General features: G+C 43.8%; 1 protein-coding gene and 1 long non-coding RNA gene across 6 annotated transcripts in view; one reads left to right on the forward strand and one right to left on the reverse strand.

Annotated features, from left to right (window-relative positions):
• The window catches only part of PIK3C3 (phosphatidylinositol 3-kinase catalytic subunit type 3), a 128,709-nt gene extending 119,265 nt beyond the window's left edge, over positions 1–9,444 (reverse strand). For 4 of the 5 annotated variants that reach the window (XR_014491469.1, XM_083354830.1, XM_083354831.1 and 1 more), the window contains exons 1-4: positions 9,331–9,444; positions 7,442–7,630; positions 3,310–3,453; positions 914–1,043 (exon numbers count right to left, since the gene is read on the reverse strand). Coding sequence is in view for 4 of the 5 variants with exons in the window: in XM_083354830.1 (XP_083210956.1) it covers positions 914–1,043; positions 3,310–3,453; positions 7,442–7,630; positions 9,331–9,398 (531 nt within the window). In the remaining variant the exon portion in view is untranslated. The remainder of the gene's footprint in view (positions 1–913; positions 1,044–3,309; positions 3,454–7,441; positions 7,631–9,330) is intronic. The other variant, XM_083354832.1, reaches the window with a different exon arrangement.
• Positions 9,445–9,695: 251 nt separating this feature from the next.
• On the forward strand, positions 9,696–19,993 carry LOC310635701. The gene is made up of 3 exons (XR_014491477.1): positions 9,696–9,811; positions 15,721–15,860; positions 18,449–19,993. It is a non-coding gene; the product is annotated as an uncharacterized lncRNA (long non-coding RNA).
• Positions 19,994–24,299: the final 4,306 nt, after the last annotated feature.

Consider the following 24,299-nt stretch of genomic DNA (forward strand, 5'->3'; position numbering starts at 1 on the left):
ACAAGAACTCTAAGTTGCAGACTAGAACTCACCATCTCCTGGTGATTGACCCAAAGTTATCCAGCCAGCTTTTATGATTAAGGTGGGACTCGAACTCACAGTCTCCTACTTTCTAGCCAGGTGCCTTAAACTACTAAACCAAACCGACTCTAAACATGCTTTAATTTCCAGAACGAATTCCTTGCCGTCTTTGTTACGTTCATGGCTTCGCTTTGGCTGACATCCTTCTCAAACAATGGTGGAGAATCACAATCATAAGCAATCAAACACTATTAGTAATAGGACAATAGAGCTGGAAGGGACCTTGAAGGTCTTCTAGTCCATCCCCCTACTCAGGCAGGAAGGCCGATACCATTTCAGACCAGAAGAAAAATAAGGCTCTTTTCTTTGTGATACGAAGCATGGTAGAAACCCAGCTAGTGTTTTATTTGTGTTGTGTGAGCCAAGCCATTATCATGGGTCATAGTACGAGTATCACATGCTAATTCTAGAGTTTTTCAACTCAGGATTAAATCTTTAATGTGTTGCAGGAATCTCAGTGATGGGTCATTGATTCCTTGACTAGAGAACCTCATATAATTGCTTTTCAGAGGTCTATCTACTTTGGTAGGAAATTGTGGATGATTAAATTAGAACGTAGAACACAGAACAGGGTTGGAAGAGACCTCAGTGGTCTTCCAGTCCAACCTCTTCTTCAAGTTGGAAACCGTACGTCATTTCAGAGAAATGGTTGTCCAATCTCTTCCTGAAAACCTCCAGTGTTGGAACACCAACAACTTTTGGAGGCAAGCTGTTCCACTGCTTAATTGTTCTAACTGTCAGGAAGTTTCTCCTTAGTTCCAGGTTGCTTCTCTTCTTGATGAGTTTCCATCTGTCACTTCTTGTCCTGCCTTCAGGAGAATTAGAACCTTACCTTGGCTAACCGACTCATCTTGTCTTCTGAAAATGTACTGCTTGTTTTTCCAGGAGTTCTGGTTGCCTCAGAACCATCTGCCTCCACATTGGGCCATACTTTGAGATCATGCATTCCTTGACGGAACATCCTACAAAAGAAAGGCTGATTTAGATATAGATAGATAGAAACAAAAGTGCGTATAGTCAAGGCTATGGTCTTTCCAGTTGCAATGTATGGCAGTGAAAGTTGGACCATAAGAAAGGCCGAGCACCAAAGAATGGAGGCCTTTGAACTGTGGTGCTGGAGAAGACTCCTGCGAGTCCCTTGGACTGCAAGGCGATCCAACCGGTCAGTCCTAGAGGAGATCAACCCTGACTGCTCTTTAGAAGGCCAGATCCTGAAGCTAAAACTCAAATACTTTGGCCACCTAATGAGAAGGAAGGACTCACTGGAGAAGAGCCTAATGCTGGGAAAGATTGAGGGCAATAGAAGAATGGGACGACAGAGAATGAGGTGGCTGGATGGAGTCACTGAAGCAGTAGGCATGAGCTTAAATGGACTCCAGAAGATGGTACAGGATAGGAAGGCCTGGAGGAACATTGTCCATAGGGTCGCGATGGGTCAGACACGTCTTCGCAGCTTACAACAACAACAACAACAACAACAGATAGATATAGATAGATAGATAGATAGATAGATAGATAGATAGATAGATAGATAGATAGATAGATAGACAGATAGATAGATATGGATGATAGATGACAGATAGATGATAGAGATGATAGATGACAGATAGATGACAGATAGATAGGTAGAGATATAGATAGATAGAGATATAGAGATATAGATAGATAGATAGATAGATAGATAGATAGATAGATAGATAGATAGATAGATAGATAGATAGATAGATAGATAGATAACCTTTATTGTCATTTTTTACTGTGGGCACAATGGCACACATTAAAAATGAAATTTAGTTGCTTGCTCTCAGTGTACACATACATAACACACATTTAAAACATACTATATACAACATATGTATAGACCTACTCCCTTAGTTGTAATTAACATATAAATATTAATCACTGTCCATAGTGAATACATAACGGGAGGAGGAAGCTTGAGAGTTCCCAAGGTTAATACTGTACAGAACAAAGCTGTGACTGAATCTGGATGTTCTGCTTTGGATACCACGAAGCCCCCTCCTCCCAGAAGGTAACAAGGAAAACAGGTCGTGAAGAGGGTGTGTCGTGTCCCAGACAATCTTGTGGACCCAGCTCAAGCAACGCTTCTGTGCCATGTCCTGGATGGGAGGGAGGGAACTGCCAATTATCTTTTCGACCGTCCTCACCACTCTCTGCACCGCCTTCCTGTCTGAAGCAGGGATGCTTCCAAACCAGACTGTGATGCCGTATGACAAGAAAGCAGTTATCCTAGCATGGTCCAAAAAAAAGTGAGTCAGCCAACTTGATGGGCACACAGCTTAGGATCTCAAGCAAGGAACACACGCACATCATACTACTGAGACTCAAAACTACAGGTCACCTACAGTACAGAAGGAGACAACCTGGTGACCAAAGCATCAGACAACTCCTGTAGTTTCTCTACAGCATCTTCTAGCCGAAAGCTCAACTCCTTTCCATCTCATGGGCTTCACCACAAATAGTTTCTCTACTTACAACCATTTGTTTAACAACTGTTCGAAGCTGCAACAACATTTGAGGAAAAAAAAGTGACTTATCATTGCTCTTTGTCCTTAAGACCCTTGCAAAATTTGTACTTAAAACACTTGGGCAAAATTTGGGCACTGTGCTTATCTGTGCCCTCAAGGTCACCTGCAAATAGATGTGGGACCTTCTTGGAACTGCTAGAAGGACTGTGTTGTAAACAGGAGATAGGTGGTGTTCTCCCCTCTTGTTGAGAGGGGGATGTTCAGTTTGAAGGTGGATGGTGTCTACATCCACCTTGAGAATCCAAATAAAACTCCAGGTTCATTCCATCTCCAAAAATCTTACTGTTTATTGAATATACTGCATGGTAATGTCGAGGCAAAACTAACTCTGAGGTTCCAACACCACCTTAAACAACAATTTCCCCAGCCAAACCCCCAACGTCTTACGTAGTCCATATAAACAAGTTCACTTCTTCTTCCCCACCTCCTCCTCCTCCTCTCTGCAAACCACACTCCTTACTAGCAGTGATGATGTTACCTACTTAGGGTAATGAAACATCTGCAAGAAAGCATGCAAGCTCACAGAGCACCAAGGACTCGCCATTTCAACCCTGAGCTACAAATATTCTTCTTCACTGGGTACAGCAAGGACCTTCTCACATTTTTTTGTTGTGTTCCTCCTCAAATGCTGTGTTGAGATCTCCACTGGAGAATGGGAAGAGAAGGAAAAACAACTCACCCATATTTCCCAAAGAGAGAGACCGTTGTGCCACCAACAGGGACGGCTTTCCCAGGTCCATAGATGTCCCATATTGTGAAGGCCACCTGGGCATTTCGGGGCAAATCGGGATATTTGACTGGCAGTTTTAACCATTCGTTCCAGCTGAGGGGAGAGAAGTTAAGTTTTTAGTTCAGATTTATACTGTTCTAATCATCCCTAGATTAGAGCTGCGAAATCTGACTTAGTTACTGTATTCCCTACACCAGGAGTAGGCCACCTTGGCTCTTTTATAACTCATGGACTTCAACTCCCAGAATTCCTCAGCCAGCATGGCTCAGCATGGAAACCTCTCCACTTCTCCTCAGCATGGCTGGCTCAGGAATTCTGGGAGTTAAAGTCCACAAGACATAAAGCGGCCTAGGCCTAGGCCAGGGGTAGGCAACCTTGGCTCTTTTATGACTCGTGGACTTCAACTCCCAGAATTTCTGGGCCACCATGGCTCAGCATGGAAACCTCTCCATTTCTCCTCAGCATGGCTGGCTCAGGAATTCTGGGAGTTGAAGTCCACAAGTTATAAAAGAGCCAAGATTGTGTACCCCTGCCCTACCCTATTAACATGATCAATCCATTTCAGCTGTGGCGGTGCAGTGGTTACAATGCAGTATTGCAGGCTACTTCTGCTGACTGCCTTCAGTTCGATTCTTACCGGTTCAAGGTTGACTCAGGCTTCCATCTTCCTAAGGCCAGTAAAATGAGGACCCAGAAAGCAGCATGAAGAGGTATATAACACTAAGTGCTACTGCTATTCCTTCCTTCCTAACTGTGGTGGCACAGCGGTTACAAAGCAGTATTGCAGACTAATTCTGCTGACTGCCTGCAGTTCGATTCTTACCAGTTCAAGGTTTGACTCAGGCTTCCATCTTTCCAAGGTTAGTAAAATGAGGACCCAGAAAGCAGCACGAAGCGGTATATAACACTAAGTGCTATTGCTATTCCTTCCTTCCTTCCTTCCTTCCTTCCTTCCTTCCTTCCTTCCTTCCTTCCTTCCTTCCTAACTGTGGTGGCACAGCGGTTACAATGCAATATGGCAGGCTAATTCTGCCCACAGCCAGGAGTTTGATCCTGAACGGCTCAAGGTTTACTCAGCCTTCCATCCTTCTGAGGTCGGATAAATGGGGACCCAAATTGTTGGGGGCAACATGCTGATTCTGTAAACCGCTTAAAGGGGGCTGTAAAGCACTGTGAAGGGGTATATAAGTCTGATGTTGTTTCTATTCCTTCCTTCCTTCCTTCCTTCCTTCCTTCCTTCCTTCCTTCCTTCCTTCCTTCCTTCTTTCCCAGTGGTTAGAATGGAGAATTGCAGGCTAATTCTGCTGACTGCCAGGAGTTTGAGTCTCACCGCATCATGGTTGACTCAGCCTTCCGTCCTTCCGAGGTCGGTAAAATGAGAACCCAGATTGTTAGGGGCAAAAGGCTGACTCTGTGAACTGCTTAGAGAAGGCTGCAAAGCACCATGAAGCGGTATATAAGTCTAAGTACTATTGCTATTTCTTTTATTTACCATAATGAATAATTACTTTGTGGCAACTTGCGGACGTGTTCTGAAGGACGCATCTAAGGCTTAGCCATCTGATACAAGCCCACAAAAATGACCTGGATACCTTAAAGGTGACGACGACACAGAAAAAAAAGTCTGCTTATGACTGAGTCCCCAGTTTGATCACGTGATCAAAATTCGGACACTTGGCAAGCGCCTCGTATTTATGACGGTTGCAGTGTCCCCTGATCCCCATTTCACGACTATCCGATCAGCGAAGTCAGTGGGGGAAGCCAGATTCACTTAACAACCGTGTAACTAACTTTAACAACTGCAGTGGTTCACTTTAAGAACGGTGGAAAGACAGGTCACAAAATAGGGCCCACGTCTTCCTTAGCGACGGAAAATTGGGGCTTGGTTGCCGTCACGAGCTGAGGACTGCCTGTGTTATATCTGTAACTCAGTGAGACGGTTTTTAAGTGAACCTTGCCCCGCTTTACGACCTTTCTTGTTAAGTTGCTAAGTGAATCGCTACAGCTGTTAAGTTAGCAACACGGTTCTTAAGCAGACCTGGCTTCCCCATTTGACTCTGCTTGTCAGGTCACAAAAGGGGATCACGGCACACACACATACAGCCCCGGGACACTAAAACCATCATGAACACGAGACAGTTGCCAACCCTCAGAATTTTGATCGCCTGACCACGCGGATGCTGCAACGGTCATAAGTGTGAAAAACAGTCCTAAGTCCCTGGTTTCAATGCCATTGTAACTTCAAATGAGCTGCTGTCAGTCCAAGGCTACCTGTGCAGGTAACCTCCACAACCGCATTTTGAGTCCCGAAGGTGTTTTTTTTCAGAAGGCAACTGGACTTTCTTGTCTTTCTTTGAAGACGTTTCGCTTCTCATCCAAGAAGCTTATTCGGCTCTGACTATCCAGAATGTGAACAGAGAGGGCCGTTAGTTTGAATGAATGGAATAATAATAGAATAGAAAATATGGAATGGAATAGAATAGAATAGAATAGAATAGAATAGAATAGAATAGAATAGAATAGAATAGAATAGAATAGAATAGAATAGAATAGAATAGAATAGAATAAGCAAAAGTATGTAGAATAGAGTAGAATAGAATAGAATAGAATAGAATAGAATAATAGAATAGAATAGAATAGAATAGAATAGAATAGAATAGAATAGAATAGAATAGAATAAGCAAAAGTATATAGAATAGAGTAGAATAGAATAGAATAGAATAGAATAGAATAGAATAGAATAGAATAGAATAGAATAGAATAAGCAAAAGTATTTAGAGTAGAGTAGAGTAGAATAGAATAGAATAGAATAAGCAAAAGTATGTAGAATAGAGTAGAATAAAATAGAACAGATTAAAGCAGAATAGAATAGAATAAAGCAAAATAGAATAGAACAGAACAAATAGAATAGAATAGAATAAGCAAAAGTATATAGAGTAGAATAGAATAGAATAGAATAGAATAGAATAGAATAGAATAGAATAGAATAATTTATTTATTTATTTAGTTACATTTATATACCGCCCTTTCCCTGAGGACTCAGGGCGGTTTACAGGGAATTAAAAAAATCCAACATACAAAAGTTAAGACCAAATTAAAAAATATTAAATTGACCCTGTACACATTAAAAACCCCAATTAAAAATTTCTCCTCAGCCTGGGCCGGAGAGCTCAAAGAGCCAGGTCTTCAGGCCCCGGCGGAATGATCGGAGGTCGGGGGCAGTTCTCAGCTCCACCGGCAGCTGGTTCCAGAGGGCAGGCGCTCCCACTGAGAAGGCCCTATATAAGCAAAAGTATTTAGAGTAGAGTGGAGTAGAGTAGAGTAGAGTAGAGTAGAGTAGAGTAGAGTAGAGTAGAGTAGAATAGAATAGAATACAGTATACAGAATAGAATAGAATAGAATAGAATAGAATAGAATAGAATAGAATAGAATAGAATAGAATAGAATAGAATAGAATGGAATGGAAAATATGGAATAGAATAAAATAGAACCTTGGAGGTCTTCTAGTCCAGCCCCCCGCTCAAGCAGGAGAACCTATACCATTTCAGACAGGTGAATGTCCAGTCTCTTCTTAAAAATCTCCAGTGATGGAGCGCCATCTAGGTCAAAGCTGAACAGCTCCCCCTCAGCAGACATTGTCAACCTCCAGTCTACAACACAGTCCTTTCAACACTTCCAAGAAGGCTCCAGACCCATTTGCACCATTCAGTGAGGGCACAGATTAAACCCCCAAGTGGCCTCAACGACTCTCTAAAAGGATGCAAATGATCGGCTGTCTGCAAGTAGTATAAATCCTCCCATTCCCCACCATTCAGTCAGAAGCTGAAGAAGCTTCTTGGATGAGAAGCGAAATGCCTTTAAAGCGAAAAAAGAAAGTCCAGTTGCCTCCTTAAAAAAAAAAAAGCACCTTCGGGACAACCGTGAGCTGGATGACGGAGAATCTCGGTAGACACCCATTTTGCGGGGTTAAAAACTTTGTGGCTGGGATGTTTCAGGACATAAAGTAGTTGAAGATTGGTAGGAGAGGCCCAGAGGAGACATTTAGGATCTGCGCTACTCAACCCCAACCCCGAGGACTTACTTCCACCTGGTGCTGAATGCTTTGTAGGACGTCCGGACAGGAAGAGCAAGTGGTTTCCCTTCTGCAAACACCTGGCAGGTGACATAGAGGTCCGAACACGTTTCTTGGTACAACCCGGAGAATCTCAGCATGGGGTTTTCCAAAACCGCTTTGTAGCTCTTCTGCTCTCTTTTCCCCTCCAAGCTGCCACTAAGTGGACAAGGCAGGAAAATAAGATTTGAGTATATCGTTATTATTGAATAGGATAAGGAGAATCCAGTTTGGTGTAGTGGTTTAACGCAGCAGGTTCGGAAAGCAGGAATGTGAGTTCTAGTCCCACCTTAGGCATGAAAATCGGCCGGGTGACTATGGGCCATTCACCAGGTGACTGTGAGTTCTAGTCCTGCCTTAGGCAGGAAAGTCAGCTGGGTGACTTTGGGCCATTCACCAGGTGACTGTGAGTTCTAGTCCTGCCTTAGGCAGGAAAGTCAGCTGGGTGACTTTGGGCCATTCACCAGGAGACTGTAAGTTTTAGTCTCGCCTTACACATGAAAATAAACCAGGTGACTTTGGGCCAATCACCAGGCGACTGTGAGTTCTAGTCCCGCCTTAGGCATGAAAATCTGCCGGCTGACTTTGGGCCAATCACCAGGAGACTGAGAGTTTTAGTCCCGCCTTAGGCATGAAAATCAGCCGGGTGACTTTGGGCCATTCACCAGGAGACTGTGAGTTCTAGTCCCGCCTTAGGCAGGAAAGCCAACTGGGTCAGTCCCCCTCTCTGAATCCAAGCCGAGGACTACCTACCTCTACCTTCCTGTAGAAGTATAGAAATTAAATGCAAATAACAGCAACAACAAACAACAAAATGGCAACAACATCCCATCCCAAGTTGTTGCATAGCAAAGGACCCCTCCACTCACCTGGGTTAATTGCAAAGCAGAGATCTTCCCCCCCTTTCTGTGTCCCAGGTAGTGGTAAAGCAGGGACCCCTTCCTCCCTCAGTTAACTTGCAAAGCAGGGACCCCTCCTCCCTTTCCAGTTAATTGCAAAGCAGGGACCCTTCCTCTCACCCTAATTAAATGCAAAGCAGAGATCTCCCCCCCCCTTCTGTGTCTCAGGTAGTGGTAAAGCAGGGACCCCTTCCCCCCAGTTAACTTGCAAAGCAGGGACCCCTCCTCCCTTTCCAGTTAATTGCAAAGCAGGGATCCTTCCTCTCACCCTAGTTAAATGCAAAGCAGAGATCTCCCCCCCTTTTCTGTGTCTCAGGTAGTGGTAAAGCAGGGACCCCTTTCCCCCCAGTTAACTTGCAAAGCAGGGACCCCTCCTCCCTTTCCAGTTAATTGCAAAGCAGGGACCCCTCCTCTCACCCCAGTTAATTGGAAAGCAGAGATTCCCCCCCTCTTCTGTGTCCCAGGTAGTGGTAAAGCAGGGTCCCCTCCCCCCCAGTTAACTTGCAAAGCAGGGACCCCTCCTCCCTTTCCAGTTAATTGCAAAGCAGGGACCCCTCCTCCCTTTCCAGTTAATTGCAAAGCAGGGACCCCTCCTCTCACCCCAGTTAATTGGAAAGCAGAGATTCCCCCCCTCTTCTGTGTCCCAGGTCCTGGCAAAGCAGGGACCCCTTCCCCCCCCCACACAGTTAACTTGCAAAGCAGGGACCCCTCCTCCACCACCACCACCCCACCCCAAGTAATTGCAAAGCAGGGGCCTTCCCCCTCCCCCCCATCCATCCCAGGTCTTTGCAAAGCAGGGATACCCCTCCTTCCTCCCCCCACCCACGCCCAAACCCTCCAGAGCTCTTGGGAGAAGAGCTGTGCCCCCATTTTTCTCCACCACCAACCTCCCCCCCCAAAAAAAAAAACAATCCCCATCAGGACAGAGCATGCGCAAGCCCCCACCGAGAGGCTACTCACATCTTGAGCTGGACGTTCAGGTCCAGATCGCAGCTGTGCACGTAGTAGAACTTCTCCGCTTCGCCCATGGCGGCTGATGCGCCCACCCTCCCACTGCTCTGTCATCCGCACCAGCTGATCCTTTCGCGCCCCTCCCTCCCCCCGCGCTCTTCCGCAGCCTTCCAATCAAGCGGCTGGAGGCGCTGGGCGGAGCGTCTGATTGGAAGGCGGGCGCGCGCGCGGGCGCTCCGCCCACTCACTCACTCACTCACTCGCTCGCTCGCTCGCGTTAACCTTCGAGAAAGGGCAGCGTTGCGGGCGGCTTTCTTTTGCCCTACGCTAAGATGGCGGGGCGGCGTTGTACGGAAGGAAGGGGGCGGAGAAAGATGGCCGCGCCCATAAGAAATAGGCGAAGATGGCTGCGCCCGGTGCCTTTGTGTTGTTGTTTTTTTTCTCCTTACAGGGAAAGAAGCTGGACAAGCAAATTCAGCTTAATACTGAGGTGGGCGGCGAGGGGGGGGAGTTTGTTTTCCTTGGTTTCCAGCAGATTTTTATTTTATTTTTTCCCCCTTAAGTTGGTTATGAAACTGCACTCTGCTCTCTAAAGCAGTGGCCTTTTTCCCCCTTATTTTTTAAAAAAATAAATATTATTTTATTGAAAGTTTAAGAAAAGAGAGAAGAAATGACTACAATCTAAAATTAAGTAAGGTGGGGGGGAGAAAAAGGGACAAAAGAGAAAGTTAAAGTGCCAAAATAAATGGAATGGAACAGAACAGTCTAGGGATATGTGTATGTGTATGTATGTATGTATGTGTATGTATGTATGTATGTGTATGTATGTATGTATGTATATATATATATATATATATATATATATATATATATATATATGTGTGTGTGTGTGTGTGTGTGTGTGTGTGTGTGTGTGTAGTGTGTATATATATATACAAACATATACACATGTATATTATACATATATATATATATATATATATATATACATATATATATACACACATATGTACATATATATATATATATATATACATTTATGTGTATGTATATATGTGTATATATACATATATATATATACATACATATGTACATATACACACGTGTGTATGTGTATGTGTGTATATATGTGTGTATATATGTGTGTGTGTGTATATATATATATATATATATATATATATATATATATATATATATATATATGTATTTGTTTTCGTAGATTCTCGCGGGTGTCTGTATGTGTAGATCTAGAGTCTCGGGTTTCTTCCCGCGTTCCTTTCATCTTCAGAAAGTTGTGGCGACGTTTCGACAAAATCCCATCCGTCATCATCAGGCCGGAGTGTTCCTCCTGCTGCTTTCAGGAGCAATGCGTGGTCTGGCTGTTCCTTTCCTTCCAACTGCCGGTGGGGCTGTGTTCTGAGGCGTGGCTGTCTTCTGATTGGGTGGATGCGTGGTTGTCTTCTGATTGGTTGGAGGCGTGGCTGTCTTCTGGTTGGGTGGGGTGTGTTCTGAATGGGTGGGGTTTTTTGTTGTGTTGTAATATCCTGAGTGTTGTGATTTGGTGTCCTGAGGAGTGGGCTGTGTAGTGGCCTCCAGAGCTTTGGTTTGGCTCCGGGTTCGAGGACCTGCTATGTATCTCTGGTATGGGTCAGTCAGGTTCGTGTGTGCATTCTTCTGTTTGGGTGATGGCACTTTTGCTTGACTTGTTCTGTCTTTTGTGTGGGAGAGTTTTTGTTCTGGGTGTGGATGAGTCTTGCTGGGGCTGGTGGCATTTGGGGTTGTTTGTTGGTTTTTTAAATCCTTGTTTGCTGAAATTCGTTTCTCTATCAATGCTGGTTTCCAAATGTCATGTAGGCGGGAGGTGTCGTCTCGCTTGTTCATACTGTCTGGGTGTTTTTCTATTTCAATGGCTTCTCTGATTATTCTGCTATTGAGATGTTCTATTTTGGCGATTGTTTTTGTACCTTCAAAATTGATGTTGTGTCCCGTAATGTTTATGTGTTGTACTAGTGAAGATGTGTGATCTTTCTTCTGTACTGAGTTCTTATGTTCTTCTACACGTACCTCTATTCTTCTGTTAGTCTGTCCGATGGATGTTGCTGGACAGGAGGCGCATGGGATTTGGTATATGCCCTGGTTTTCCAGTTCTATTTTGTCTTTGGGGTTTCTCAGGATGGTTGATATCTTTCTGTCAGTGTTAAATGCGGTTTTGATGTTATGTTTGCGTAGTACTTTACTGATTTTGTCGGTTGTTCCTTTTATGTAGGGCAAGATGGCTCGTCCGTTGTTCTGTTCTTCTTGGATGTTTTTCTGTTTCGGAGTCCCCTGCTGAATCATATTGGTGATTTTGTTTTTTTGGAACTTGTTTGCTGTCAATATGTCTGTCAGGGTGTGTAGTTCTGTTTGTATATGTGTTTCATCTGCAAGGCGTCTGGTTCTTGTTATTAGTGTTTTGGCTACTGAATTTATTTGTGCTGGGTGATGATGTGATTGCGCATTGAGGTAACGGTTGGTGTGTGTTTTCTTTCGGTAGACTGTGTGTCCTAGGGTGCCGTTTTGTTTTTTGTATATAAGTACATCCAGGAAAGGTAACTGGTTGTTTGTTTCAATCTCCATGGTGAATTTTATTTTGGTATGTAGGCTGTTCAGGTGTGTCAGGAAGTTTTCTAGCTCCTTTCTTCCGTGGGGCCAGATCACGAAGGTGTCATCCACATATCTGAGCCACAGTTTTGGTTTGTTTGTAGTCTTTTCCAGAGCGTTAGTTTCAAATTCTTCCATGAAAAGGTTGGCGATAACTGGTGATAGAGGGGATCCCATTGGTGCGCCTTCTATTTGTTTGTATCTCTGGCCTCTGTGTATGAAGATCTAGATCTAGAGTCTCGGGTTTCTTCCCGCGTTCCTTTCATCTTTAGAAAGTTGTGGCGACGTAGATGTCCTCCCCGTAGAGGTATGATATTTGTTTTCGTAGATTCTCGCGGGTGTCTGTATGTCTAGATCTAGAGTCTCGGGTTTCTTCCCGCGTTCCTTTCATCTTTAGAAAGTTGTGGCGACGTAGATGTCCTCCCCGTAGAGGTATGATATTTGTTTTCGTAGATTCTCGCGAGACCCGAGACTCTAGATCTACATATATATATATATATATATATATATATATATATATATATATATATATATATATATACACACACACACACACATATACATATACATACATACACACACATAGAGAGAGATATGATGGTTGGATTGATGGCTAAATAGATGACTGATAGATGGATAGATGATGGATAGATGGATGGACGGACGGACAGACAGATAAATAGAAGATATGTATAGATATAGAAATGGATACAGATAGTTTAGGTAGATAAAAGAGAGAGAGATGATATAGTGAGTGGATGGATGAATAGATGACCAATGGATGGATGGATGGACAGACAGACAGATAGATGAATAGAAGATATGTATTGTTGTTGTTGTTAGTTGCGAAGTTGTGTCCGACCCATCACGACCCAATGGACAACATTCTTCCAGGCCTTCCTGTCCTCCACCATCTTTTGGAGTCCATTTAAGCTCACGCCTACTGCTTCAGTGAATCCATCCAGCCACCTTATTCTCCGTCGTCCCATTCTTCTCTTGCCCTCAACCTTTCCCAGCATTAGGCTCTTCTCCAGTGAGTCCTTCCTTCTCATTAGGCGGCCAAAGGATTTGAGTTTTAGCTTTAGGATCTGACCTTCTAAAGAGCAGTCAGGGTTGATCTCCTCTAGGACTGACCGGTTTGATCGCCTTGCGGTCGAAGTCTTCTCCAGCACCATAGTTCAAAGGCCTCAATTTTTTGGCGCTCAGCCTTTCTTATGGTCCAACTTTCACAGCCATACATTGCAACTGGGAAGACCATAGCCTTGACTATACACGCTTTTGTTGGCAGGGTGATGTCTCTGCTTTTTAGTGTGCTGTCTAGATTTGTCATGGCTTTCCTCCCCAGGAGCAAGCGTCTTTTAATTTCTTGGCTGCAGTCCCTGTCTGCAGTGATCTTGGAGCCCCAGAAAATAAAATCTGTCACTACCCACATTTCTTCCCCATCTATTTTCCAGGAATTGAGAGGGCCGGATGCCACGATCTTGGTTTTCTTAATGTATAGATATGTATAGATATACATATTGATAGAGATGATATAGTAGGTGGTTGGATTTATGGATGGATAGATGACGGATGAATAGATATATATAGATAGATGATGTATGCGTAGATAGATGATGGATGGATGGAGATAAATAGACAGACACAGATTTCATAGTCTAACTTAACAATCTTACAATCCTGGGGTTTCCTGCTATTTTCTCGTTCACAAACCTTTCTGTTTTGATGTGTAGTTGTCCTTCGGCTACTGGTGATATGGACTATAATGGACAGTTTACAGCAGAGGTCCCCAACCTTTTGGGCACCAAGGACCGGTGTCATGGAGAAAGGATTTTCCCACAGACCGGAGGGGGTGTGGTTTCGAACACTACCTGCATCCCAAGGATGGAGCTTTGCTTGTGTGTGCGGCCTGCTTGCTGACATGCTGCGGACCGGTGTGGGTCCACAGACCAGGGTTTGGGGACCCCTGGTTTATAGCTCAGACAAGGTCTGGAAGGAGAGCTAGCAAAGGTCAGAACTGCCACACAGAAATCACATAATCCATAAAAACCTTAGAAAGTGTGGAAAACAGCTTGGCTTGGAGGCTGGCTGGCAAGAGAGGAAAAGGGAAAGTTTAAGGAACCTTTCCGTTCAGAGACCCAACTGTACATCCGATTGGGGTGCTGTCAACACTGCTAACATTGGATGTTTTTGCCTTGAGAACAGATGGAAATGTAGCCATTTTTCCCCTTTTGTTTTTAGAGTTAAATGATGCTGGGAGCAGGGAGGGGAGCAGAATGTGAATGAGAGTCCAGCTAGATATAACAACACTAAACTTAGCGTGAGAATCAAGGCTACTGAGCCCAGAGCTGATAAAGAATTGGACTGGAGAGCTGGAGAAGAAGCCGGCTCAGGAATTCTGGGAGTTGAAGTCCATGAGTCATAAAAGAGCCGAGGTTGCCTGCCCCTGGTCTATACATAGGTTGTATACAGCATGTTTTAAATGTGTGTTATGTATGTGTGCACTTCGAGAGCAGGCAACCAAATTTCACTTTTAATGTGTGCCGCTGTGCCCGCAGGGGAAAAAAAAAGGCCAATAAAGGTTATCTAGGAATCGCCATTCAAATTGAAGCCCTGGTCATAACGTCTTACAAGGTTTGAAATTCCTTAGTAGGCGTCGCTCGGCACCAAATCTAGGCTACGTTTCTGTGTGTGTGTGTGTGTGATCAAAAACATCACAACGGAACCACTTCAATCGTTCTTTGGTGCGTCTAGCGGTGTACGGGCGAGCATTGTCATCAACCGACACCACCCCGGAAGTCAGCATGCCCCGACACTTGTTTATGGAGGGCTGGTTTGAGTTTTCGTAATGTTTCACAGTAAACGTCTGAACTGAAGGTCGAACCGTGAACTTCACTAGTCGTACTCCTTTGGCATCTTCCCATTTGTGGGTTCATGATAACAACACTTGCCCGCACACTGCTAGCCGCACCCAAGAACTTTTGAAGCAGTCCCGTCGGGATGTTTTTGATCACACGCACACACACACATACACCATAGCCCAGATTTGGCGCCGCATGACGACTAACGAATTTCAAACCTTGTAAGATGTTACAACAAGGGCCTCAATTTGAATGGCGATTATGTAGAAAAGTAAGGCCATGCTTGTAGTTTTCCAAGGTGTATAATAAAAGTTCTATATCTGGGAGTGTCCGTCATTGATAACCAAACGGAGGTTTATTTCCGAATTGCCCTTGTATGTATGTATTCATTTATTAAATTTATTTGCCACCCATCTGAACCACAGGGCGATTCTGGGAAGCACTAAAATGATAAAGAGGAATTTGTTACAAAGCCCTGGCCTGCTGCTTTTTATGATGAAATCAAATACTAGTATTCTACAAGACGAGTGTTGTGTAGCCCATGAAGCAAATGTTATTCTTCAACAAAGAAACAATTAATGACTTCTGAGGTGGTCAAATTTATGGAGGGCTGGTTTGAGTTTTCGTAATGTTTCACAGTAAACGTCGAACAGAGTTTGCCTGGTGGAATAAATAAATATTTCCGTGCGGGTTACAGCATCTTAATTGCTAAACACCCCTCAACGTTAAGGGAAGAGATAATGAATCCTCAGCTCTGCCTGCATTTTATTTTATTTTAATTATTATTATTAGTAGTAGTAGTACTGCGAAATGCTAAATCGCACTGTAATAGACAATTGTGGCAATGCTTACGCTGCGTGTCCACAAATGCGTTGTAACACCCTCTGATTTTTCCCAGCCGATGAGACATTGCTCCTGCGGTATGACTGAACGTTGAACTTGAAAGAAAAAAGGATGGTGGACATGAATTGCTGTTCAGATATTTGCTTTGCTTATAAACGTACAAGAAGGAAATCTGTGGAGAGCACCTTAATGAAGGTAAGTCGTGGGAAATTTTAAGCATGCCTCGGGCGGGAGAAGGAAAACTTTTGAAGGAGTGAAGCTGCATTTACTATTTTTGGAGAAGGTGAATCAGATTAGGAAGGCTATGCCACATAGATATGGCTGGGACTAGATTTTTCTGGATCCTTCCTTCCTTCCTTCCTTCCTTCCTTCCTTCCTTCCTTCCTTCCTTCCTTCCTTCCTTCCCTCTCCCTCCCTCCCTCCCTCCCTCCCTCCCTCCCTTCTTTCTTTCTTTCTTTCTTTCTTTCTTTCTTTCTTTCTTTCTTTCTTTCTTTCTTTCTTTCTTTCTCTTTTTCCTTCCTTCCTTCCTTCCTTCCTTCCTTCCTTCCTTCCTTCCTTTCTTTCTTTCTTTTTCCTTCCTTCCCTCCCTCCCTCCTTTCTTTCTTTCTTTCTTTCTTTCTTTCTTTCTTTCTTTCTTTCTTTCTCTTTTTCCTTCCTTCCTTCCTTCCTTCCTTTCTTCCTTTCTTCCTTTCTTTCTTTCTTTCTTTCTTTCTTTTCCCTTCCTTCCTTCCTTCCTTCCTTCCCTCCCTCCCTCCCTCCCTCCTTTCTTTCTTTCTTTCTTTCTTTCTTTCTTTCTTTCTTTCTTTCTTCCTTCCTTCCTTCCTTCCTTCCTTCCTTCCTTCCTTCCTTCCTTTCTTTCTTTCTTCCTTCCCCTTGCTCCTTCCATCTTTATCTTCTTTCCTTCTTTCCTTTATTTTTTATTTTACCTTGCTTTCCTTCCTGTCTCCCGTCTTTCCTTCCTTCTTTCTCCCTCCTTCATCCCTGCTTCCTGCTGCCTCTTTTCTTTCTTCCTTCTTTCCTCCCTTCTTTCCTTCCTTTCCCATCTTCCTTTCTTCCTCCTTGTTTCCTGCCACCCTCCCTCTCTTCTACCCTTAATTCCTTCCTCCCTTTCTTTGTTCTTTCCTTTATTCTTTTATCTTCCTCCCTCCCTTCTTTTCTTCCTTTCCCTTCCTTCTTTTTCCCTCCTTCATCCCTACCTCCTGCCTGCCTCCCTCTGTCTTTCCTTCCTTCCCCTCTCTCTCCTTTCTTTCTTTCTTTCTTTCTTTCTTTCTTTCTTTCTTTCTTTCTTTCTTTCTGTCTGTCTTTCTTTCTTTCTTTCTTTCCTATTTTTCCTTCCTTCTCTCCCTCCCTCTTTCTTTCTTTCTTTCTTTCTTCCTTTCTTCCTTTCTTCCTTCCTTTCTTCCTTTCTTTTTCCTTCCTTCCTTCCTTCCTTCCTTCCTTCCTTCCTTCCTTCCTTCTTTTTTCCTTTCTTTTTATTTCTTCCTTCCTTCCTTCCTTCCTTCCTTCCTTCCTTCCTTCCTTCCTTCATTTTAAAGATCTTCTAACCAACTCCGGATGGCTCCCCATCAAAACTTAAAACAGCCACATTAGAAATTCCGAAAACGGCAACATGTAAAAACATTTGAACAAGTCTACACTTCAGCACTCTCTTCCCACTGAAAATAAGAAGCATATACCGTAACTTGCCCTGAATTTATTTGGCATTTTACATAAAGCTTCTGACCATTTGTGCAGGTAATCTGAGTGTGTATTTGGGAAGCACAGTCGTTGATGTCACTAAATCAGAGTCTGCAGCTCACTTGATCTATTTCGGCTATGAAAATGTCTTCCCTTCCAAGATAATTTGTAACTCTTCCACCTGCAAAAAATAAATAAATAGATAAATAAAATCCCCATGTCTGGTTTCTACATATGAGAAACCCAACTGCATGTGTATCCGCGGTGATAAATGGATACAGATTTGTGTCGTACAAATGTTCCTTGTTTGGATGGCTTGAGTTAACAATGCAAGGGTTTTCTATCTCCATCCTGGGTAACATTAATATCATCAGGATATTTCCTCCATGGGACAGTTTTACACCTTCACACAGGTGGTTTTCAGGGCATTTAAAGCAATCAAAACCTCACGTTTTTGTGCAAAATTTTATATGTGTAGCTGGCCTTTTCTCAGTTTGGTTTCAAGTCTAACCCTCAGACCAGGGGTCTTCAAACTTGGCCCTTTCATGACTTGTGGACTTCATCTCCCAGAATCTCCCAGTCAGCCATTTTGATGAAACTGTGGGCTTGGATCCAGACCAGAGGTCTTCAAACTTGGCCCTTTTATGACTGGTGGACTTCATCTCCCAGAATTCCTGAGTTGGCCATTTTGATGAAACTGTGGGCTTGGATCCAGACCAAGGGTCTTCAAACGTGGCCCTTTCATGACTGGTGGACTTCAACTCCCAGAATTTCCATGCGTGCCTGGCTGAGGAATTCTGGGAGTTGAAGTCCACAAGTCATAAAAGGGCCATGTTTGAAGACCCCCTGGCATAGGAGAAAAATATTTCAGTAATTATTAGTGACTGGGAGGGGAGGAAAAAGAGAGGATCTGAGATTCCCCACCATGCAGGAGAGCCAAATAAGGTTTATATGTATACATATATTGTTGCTCCCTCCAAGGATTACTGGGGTGCAAACATTTCAGTGACCACATGATGGCAGGAGAGAGACACTGAAATGTTGTCTCTTTGCTGCTACCTGCTGGTCATGTGCAGTTTTGCAACCCTGATCTCTCACTTTTACAGGAAAGCAGGGAGCCGAGCAAAGAAACCTGACAGATAAAATACAGGGAGACCTTGACTTATGACTCATTGCCAGGCTCAAATTTGGTTATAAATTGAGGACCATCTGTATGAGTGCTTAAAAAAAACAAAACAAAAACACTGAAATTCAAACTTCAAAATATCTGGACCGTCCGGCAAAATTGCAGATGGCAGGCTGCCCTTTTGAAGTATCCTGAAGATCAGGAATTAAAAGACATTTTAGGATTGTGTGTTTGGGTGAGAAGAGCTTTTCAGAGGATGCCTCCTCACCACCCCCCCCAGAGGTCCCTGATAGCTTTTGTAAAGCTAATGGCATGGGAAAATTCAAATTGCATGGCTTAACATTGACTTAGACCTCCTATATCTAATCATCTCAAATTGGTATTCAGTTCCTAATCCAAGTCATTAATCTCCCGTGCATGCCTTCACTTATTATTCAAAGTTCTGTATTGTTCTCTGGGCTATAAAGAAGAAAAAAGTGCTAAGAAGATTGACACTTAATGGAATGGCTTTTTTTTTCTTTAAGAGTCTCTGGCAGAGGAGGAGGAAGAGAAGGGACAAGGAGGAGGAGAAGAGGAGGAAGAGGAGGAGGATGAAGAGAAGTGGGGGAGGAGGAGGAGAAAAGAGGGAGGGGGATAAAAGGAGGAGGAGGAGGAAGTGGACGAAGAAAAGTGGGACAAGGAGGAGAAAATGAGGAGGAGGAGGAGGAGGAGGAGGAGGAGGAGGAGAAGAAGAAGAAGAAGAAGAAGAAGAAGAAGAAGCAGAGGAGGAGGAGGAGGAGGGGGAGAGGGAGAAGAAGAAGAGGAGGAGGAGGAGAAGAAGAAGAGGAGGAGGAGAAGAAGAAGAAGAAGAAGAGGAGGAGGAGGAGGAGGAGGAGGAGGAGAAGACATTGTTTCGTGATTTATTCATTGTTTATTCTCATCACCTATTTATTTAAAACATTTATAAAGCCGCCCATCTTCTCACCAGCCACTCTGAGTGGCTCCCAATCCAAAGTTAAAACAGCGTAAGAGCCCAATTAAAGCTACAAAAAAAGCGAACACGTTTAGAAAGTCAAGTTTGCATCTTTGCTCAGATCCCTGCACCTCCGAGGCGCAATTTTTGCAGCCAAGAAATATTTTGAAGCGCGTGCTGGTGGAATGTTATGTCCCTTCAGTCAACAGCACATTCAACACCCTTCAGTTGGAAAGAAAAAAATGATGGAGGATTTTTCTAGCCGTCTTTGGGTAGTTCACAAGCAATTCCTTTCTCCCTCCCTCTCTTCTTTCCATTTAATTATTTACCGTCTCTAATCCTCACCACTGAGAAGAGAACGAAGGAACTGGGGGGGGGGGGGAAACACTCAGCTTCAAAGCTTTTAATCTTCATCAACACAAGTAGTAAAAGCAATAGTAAACTCATTAAGAAGATTTTAAAGAAGTATATTAATTTGGGGGGAAAAAAGAATCGGAAGGGCAGGCATCTTTTCAAAGGAGGATTTCCTGCTCCTTGGTTAGGCAAAATAAATAAATAAGTAAACCCACACATAAATTTCATGTGTTCAAATGCCAGTAGTACGTACTTACAAAAACGAATGCGCTAATTAAAAACCAGTGCAATAATTGGGTTATTATTTTTTTTTAAACTTAGTATTAGCCCATTAAAGGGACGCGGTGGCTCAGTGGGTTAGGACGCTGAGCTTGTCGATCAGAAGGTCGGCAGTTTGGCGGGTCGAATCCCGAGTGCCGCGTAGCAGAGTGAGCGCCTGTTACTCGTCCCAGCTTCTGCCAACCTAGCAGTTTGAAAGCACATAAAAATGCAAGTAGAAAAACATGGACCACTACGGTGGGAAGGTAACAGCGTTCCGTGCACCTTTGGCATCTAGTCATGCCGGCCACATGACCACGAAGACGTCCTCGGACAAGCGCTGGCTCTTCGGCTTTGAAACGGAGATGAGCACCGGCTCCTAGAGTTGGAAACGACTAGCACGTATGTGCGGGGGAACCTTTACCTTTATTAGCCCATTAAGAGAGAGCTATACAAAAGATTCCTGAAAGGCATATTCAGGTCACGAGCACTAGATGGAGACAAAGCACAGGAATTGGAAACTTTTGTTTCTGGACTTTGATGTTTTAAAGTCCTAAAAAGGCCATTCTGGAAGAGAATTATTAGATCTTTTTTTTTTTTAGTCCTTCTTTTCTCTAGACTGTCCATACCCAATTCCTGCAACCGTTCTTCACATGTTTTTGTCTCCAGGCCCTTAATCATCTTAGTTGTTCTTTTTTTGCACATATAATTATACATCATGTACATATACGTATACGTATACACAGTGCTTTTTTTTGTAAAAGAAAAAAGTGCAGGAACTCACACATGTCATACAACCCGCCTTGCCTACTCTACAAGGTTCCATCCAAAAAAGGTGCCGGAACTCCGTTCTGAGCGTTCTATGAGAAAAAAAAGCCCTACGTATACATATACATATAGTAATGCCTTGACCCAGATCGGTCAATTTATGTTGTAGAATGAAGATCGCAGAACAGCCTTTGCAGTTGAATATTTTTGGCATTTTGTTGCGGCAGTCTCTGAGGCTGGACGCTTTGGTACCCAGATGATGGAGCTGGAGAGAAGAAATGACTGGAGGACACACGTGGCATTTGGTACGCGTTCAATGAGGATCTCATAGCACATTTTATTTATATATTTCTCCTCCAGAAATTGTCACTTTATCTCTCGTCATGTCAGTCTGCGGGAATTCGACTCTCTCTTAGAAATAAAGCTAGATTGAGAGTGTTGCACTAATTTTATTTGGATCTTTAACTGGATTTGGGTGCAGCAAGTCAAGTGTGTGTGTGTGTGTGTGTGTGCATATGTATGTATGTGTGTATGTAGATAGATACAGAGAGAGGTAGAGAGAGAGGGATAAATAGACACACACACACACACACACACATTATATATATATATGGGACAAATCTTTATCTCCTGTGTCAGCCTATCCTGAAGGCCATCAAACAGGCAGTAGTCACACCGGTGACAGCTCATATTTGTGTAAATTTTTAATTCTTTGTTAGCAATTTAAAAAAAAAATACATATATATATATATGTGTGTGTGTGTGTGTGTGTAAATTACTAACAAAGAATTAAGGGAGTAATTAGTAAGTTAGTAAGCTGGTGAGTTGTGCTGCTTTTGTTCGGCTTCGTGTTTGTGGTGGTGCCATGTTTTTATAGTGGATGTCAGTTTGCTTATGGTACCACCACAAACACGAAGCTGAACAAAAGCAGCACAACTCACCAGCTCAGGTCTAAGGCTGGCAGCTGAGACCAGCCCATCCACTCAAAACACACCCCCACCCAATCAGAACACACCCACCATTCAAAACACACTCCCACCCAATCAGAACACACCTAATCCCCCACCCAATCAGAGCACACCTCCACCCACAGAACACACCCCCTCTGGCAGTTTAAAAAAGAGGAACAAACAGCCACCACCACATGCTTCTCCCAGAAGAAGGAAGCTGAAGCCACCAGCCTGATGATGACGGATGGGATTTCGTCGAAACGTTGCTCCTACACCTTCAATTCTACGCGGGAAAAAACCCGAATGACCAAAGATCCACATACAAACACCTGCGAAAACCTCACAAAACATATATATATATATATATATATGAGAGAAAGAGATAGACAGAGAGCGATAGAGAGAGAGATAAATACGCAGAGACAGATAGATAGTAAAAAGATAGATAGATAGATAGATAGATAGATAGATAGATAGATAGATAGATAGATAGAGATATTCCTATGCCCGATTTTCTTCATATAGTTAGTCTATAGTGTATAGTCTACAGCCCAGGATTTCCATTGCTAAGCAAGACAGTTGTTATATGAATTCTGCCCCACTTTACAACCTGTCTTGTTAAGTGAATCACTGCAGTTGTGAAGTTAGTAACACGGTAGACTATGAAGAGGTTACCTCGCCTGGAAACAAAGCCACAAGCTCAGTGAACGAACCTCCACTCTCCCAATTGACTTTTTGCTTCTTTGACTCCATTTCCGAGCAGAAAATAGACGTTTTAGGCCAAGTTGCTTCTTCCTATTTCAAATGACGCCTGGCCAAATTGTCAGTGAGGCATCTGATTATGCGATTGTGATCAAGACCCCATTGTGTAGATTTGGCTTGGTTGATAATGCTGATCTTGGGAGTACTAAAAAAGGACTTTTTGACTATGCAGCTGGACAACCATTAGATGGCAGGAAAGATACATTTTTTTATTATTATCATCATCACGGTACACAGTAATGTGAAAACACAGCTGCCAGTTCTTTAGCTGTTGTTGGCCTTTGTGTGCATCAAATTCTTCCCAAGTTCCTAGGATGTCGTAATGCATCTGCAGAGTAAGCATGCTGATCGAAGCAGCATGACCTTTCTGGAAATTTTGCCAATGCACAGATTTAGGAGGAGGAAGAGGAGGGCAGGGGGAGGAGGACGAGGAGGACGAGGAGGACTTAGCTCCTGGGTGCTCTCTGAGCTTGGTTGTTTTCTTGGGAATGGGATTTCCTCTCTATATATATTTGTTCTGCAAACAGCAAGCCCCTTCTAGCGATGATGTTAAATAGTTGGGTCATGAAATGTGTGCAAGAAAACAGCCAAGCTCAGAGAGCACCAAGGACCCCACAGTCCTCCTTCTCCTCCTCCTCCTCCTCCTCCTCCTCCTCCTCCTCCTCCTCCTCCTCCTCCTCCTCTCCACAAACCCCACTTTCCTCTAGCACTGATGATGTCACCTAGTTGGGTCAAGAAACGTCTGAAAGAAAACCACCAAGCTCGGAGAGCACCAAAGACCCCACAGTCCTCCTCCTCCTCCTCCTCTTCTTCCTCTGCCTTCTAGCACTGATGATGTTACCTTGTTGGGTAATAAAATTCTTTAAGCAAAAAGCCAAGCTCAGAGAGCACCAAGGACCCCACAGTCCTCCTCCTCCTCTCCAGAAACCCCACTCTCTTCTAGCACTGATGATGTCACCTAGTTGGGTCAAGAAACGTCTGCAAGAAAACCACCAAGCTCGGAGAGCACCAAAGACCCCACAGTCTTCCTCCTCCTCCTCCTCCTCTCCACAAACCCCCTTCTCTTCTAGCACTGATGATGTCGTGCAACGTCTACAAGAAAACCTCCAAGCTCAGATGGCACCGAGGACCCTCCATCTACTGCAGCAGACAAAAAAGAAAGCAATCCTAACTTTGTCTACCTTTTTCGAAAAGCTGTTGTCCTCACCAAGTCAGGCCTGGTCTAAAATAAGGGCAGATTGGTGCTCTAGTCGTGCTTCCAAGCACTCGATGGAAATGAAACCGGAAGCTCTGGAGCAGCCCCAGTGAAGGCAAAAAAAAAAAAAAAATCTCTCCAGAGTGTAAAGCCAGCCACACTACCTCCTGAATGATGCTGAGAACCTTTCACTCTGCCTTCACTGTCCTGAGAATTTATGCCAGGCTCCTGACCTCCATCAGGGCAAGCGGATTCCCTACAAAAGAACCAGACAGAGCATGAATGGGGAGTGTGCAGGCGGAAGACTGTTTTCTCTTTCTCCGCTGCTTGACTCCAAGTCGCTCTTGGGCCTTCGGGATTAGGAGGAAAATCTTGCCAGGTCAAAGGGCTTCACGTCGATGCAGGCTGAGGCATCCTTGGGGTCCGGCCTCATCCCTGCCATGTCAGCTTTTGACAGTAGCAGGAGAGGGAGAGAAGGGGGAGAAAGGTTGCCTAAGGAAGACGTGGGGAGGGGAGGGGAGAGGAGGGGGGTGCAATTAGATAGATGTTCCGTATTTAGAGGGAGGGAGGGAATTTGAAATGATAGGCTAGG

Source organism: Vipera ursinii (genome assembly GCF_947247035.1).
Source record: "Vipera ursinii genome assembly, chromosome: 2".
Classification (NCBI taxonomy): Eukaryota; Metazoa; Chordata; class Lepidosauria; order Squamata; family Viperidae; genus Vipera; species Vipera ursinii.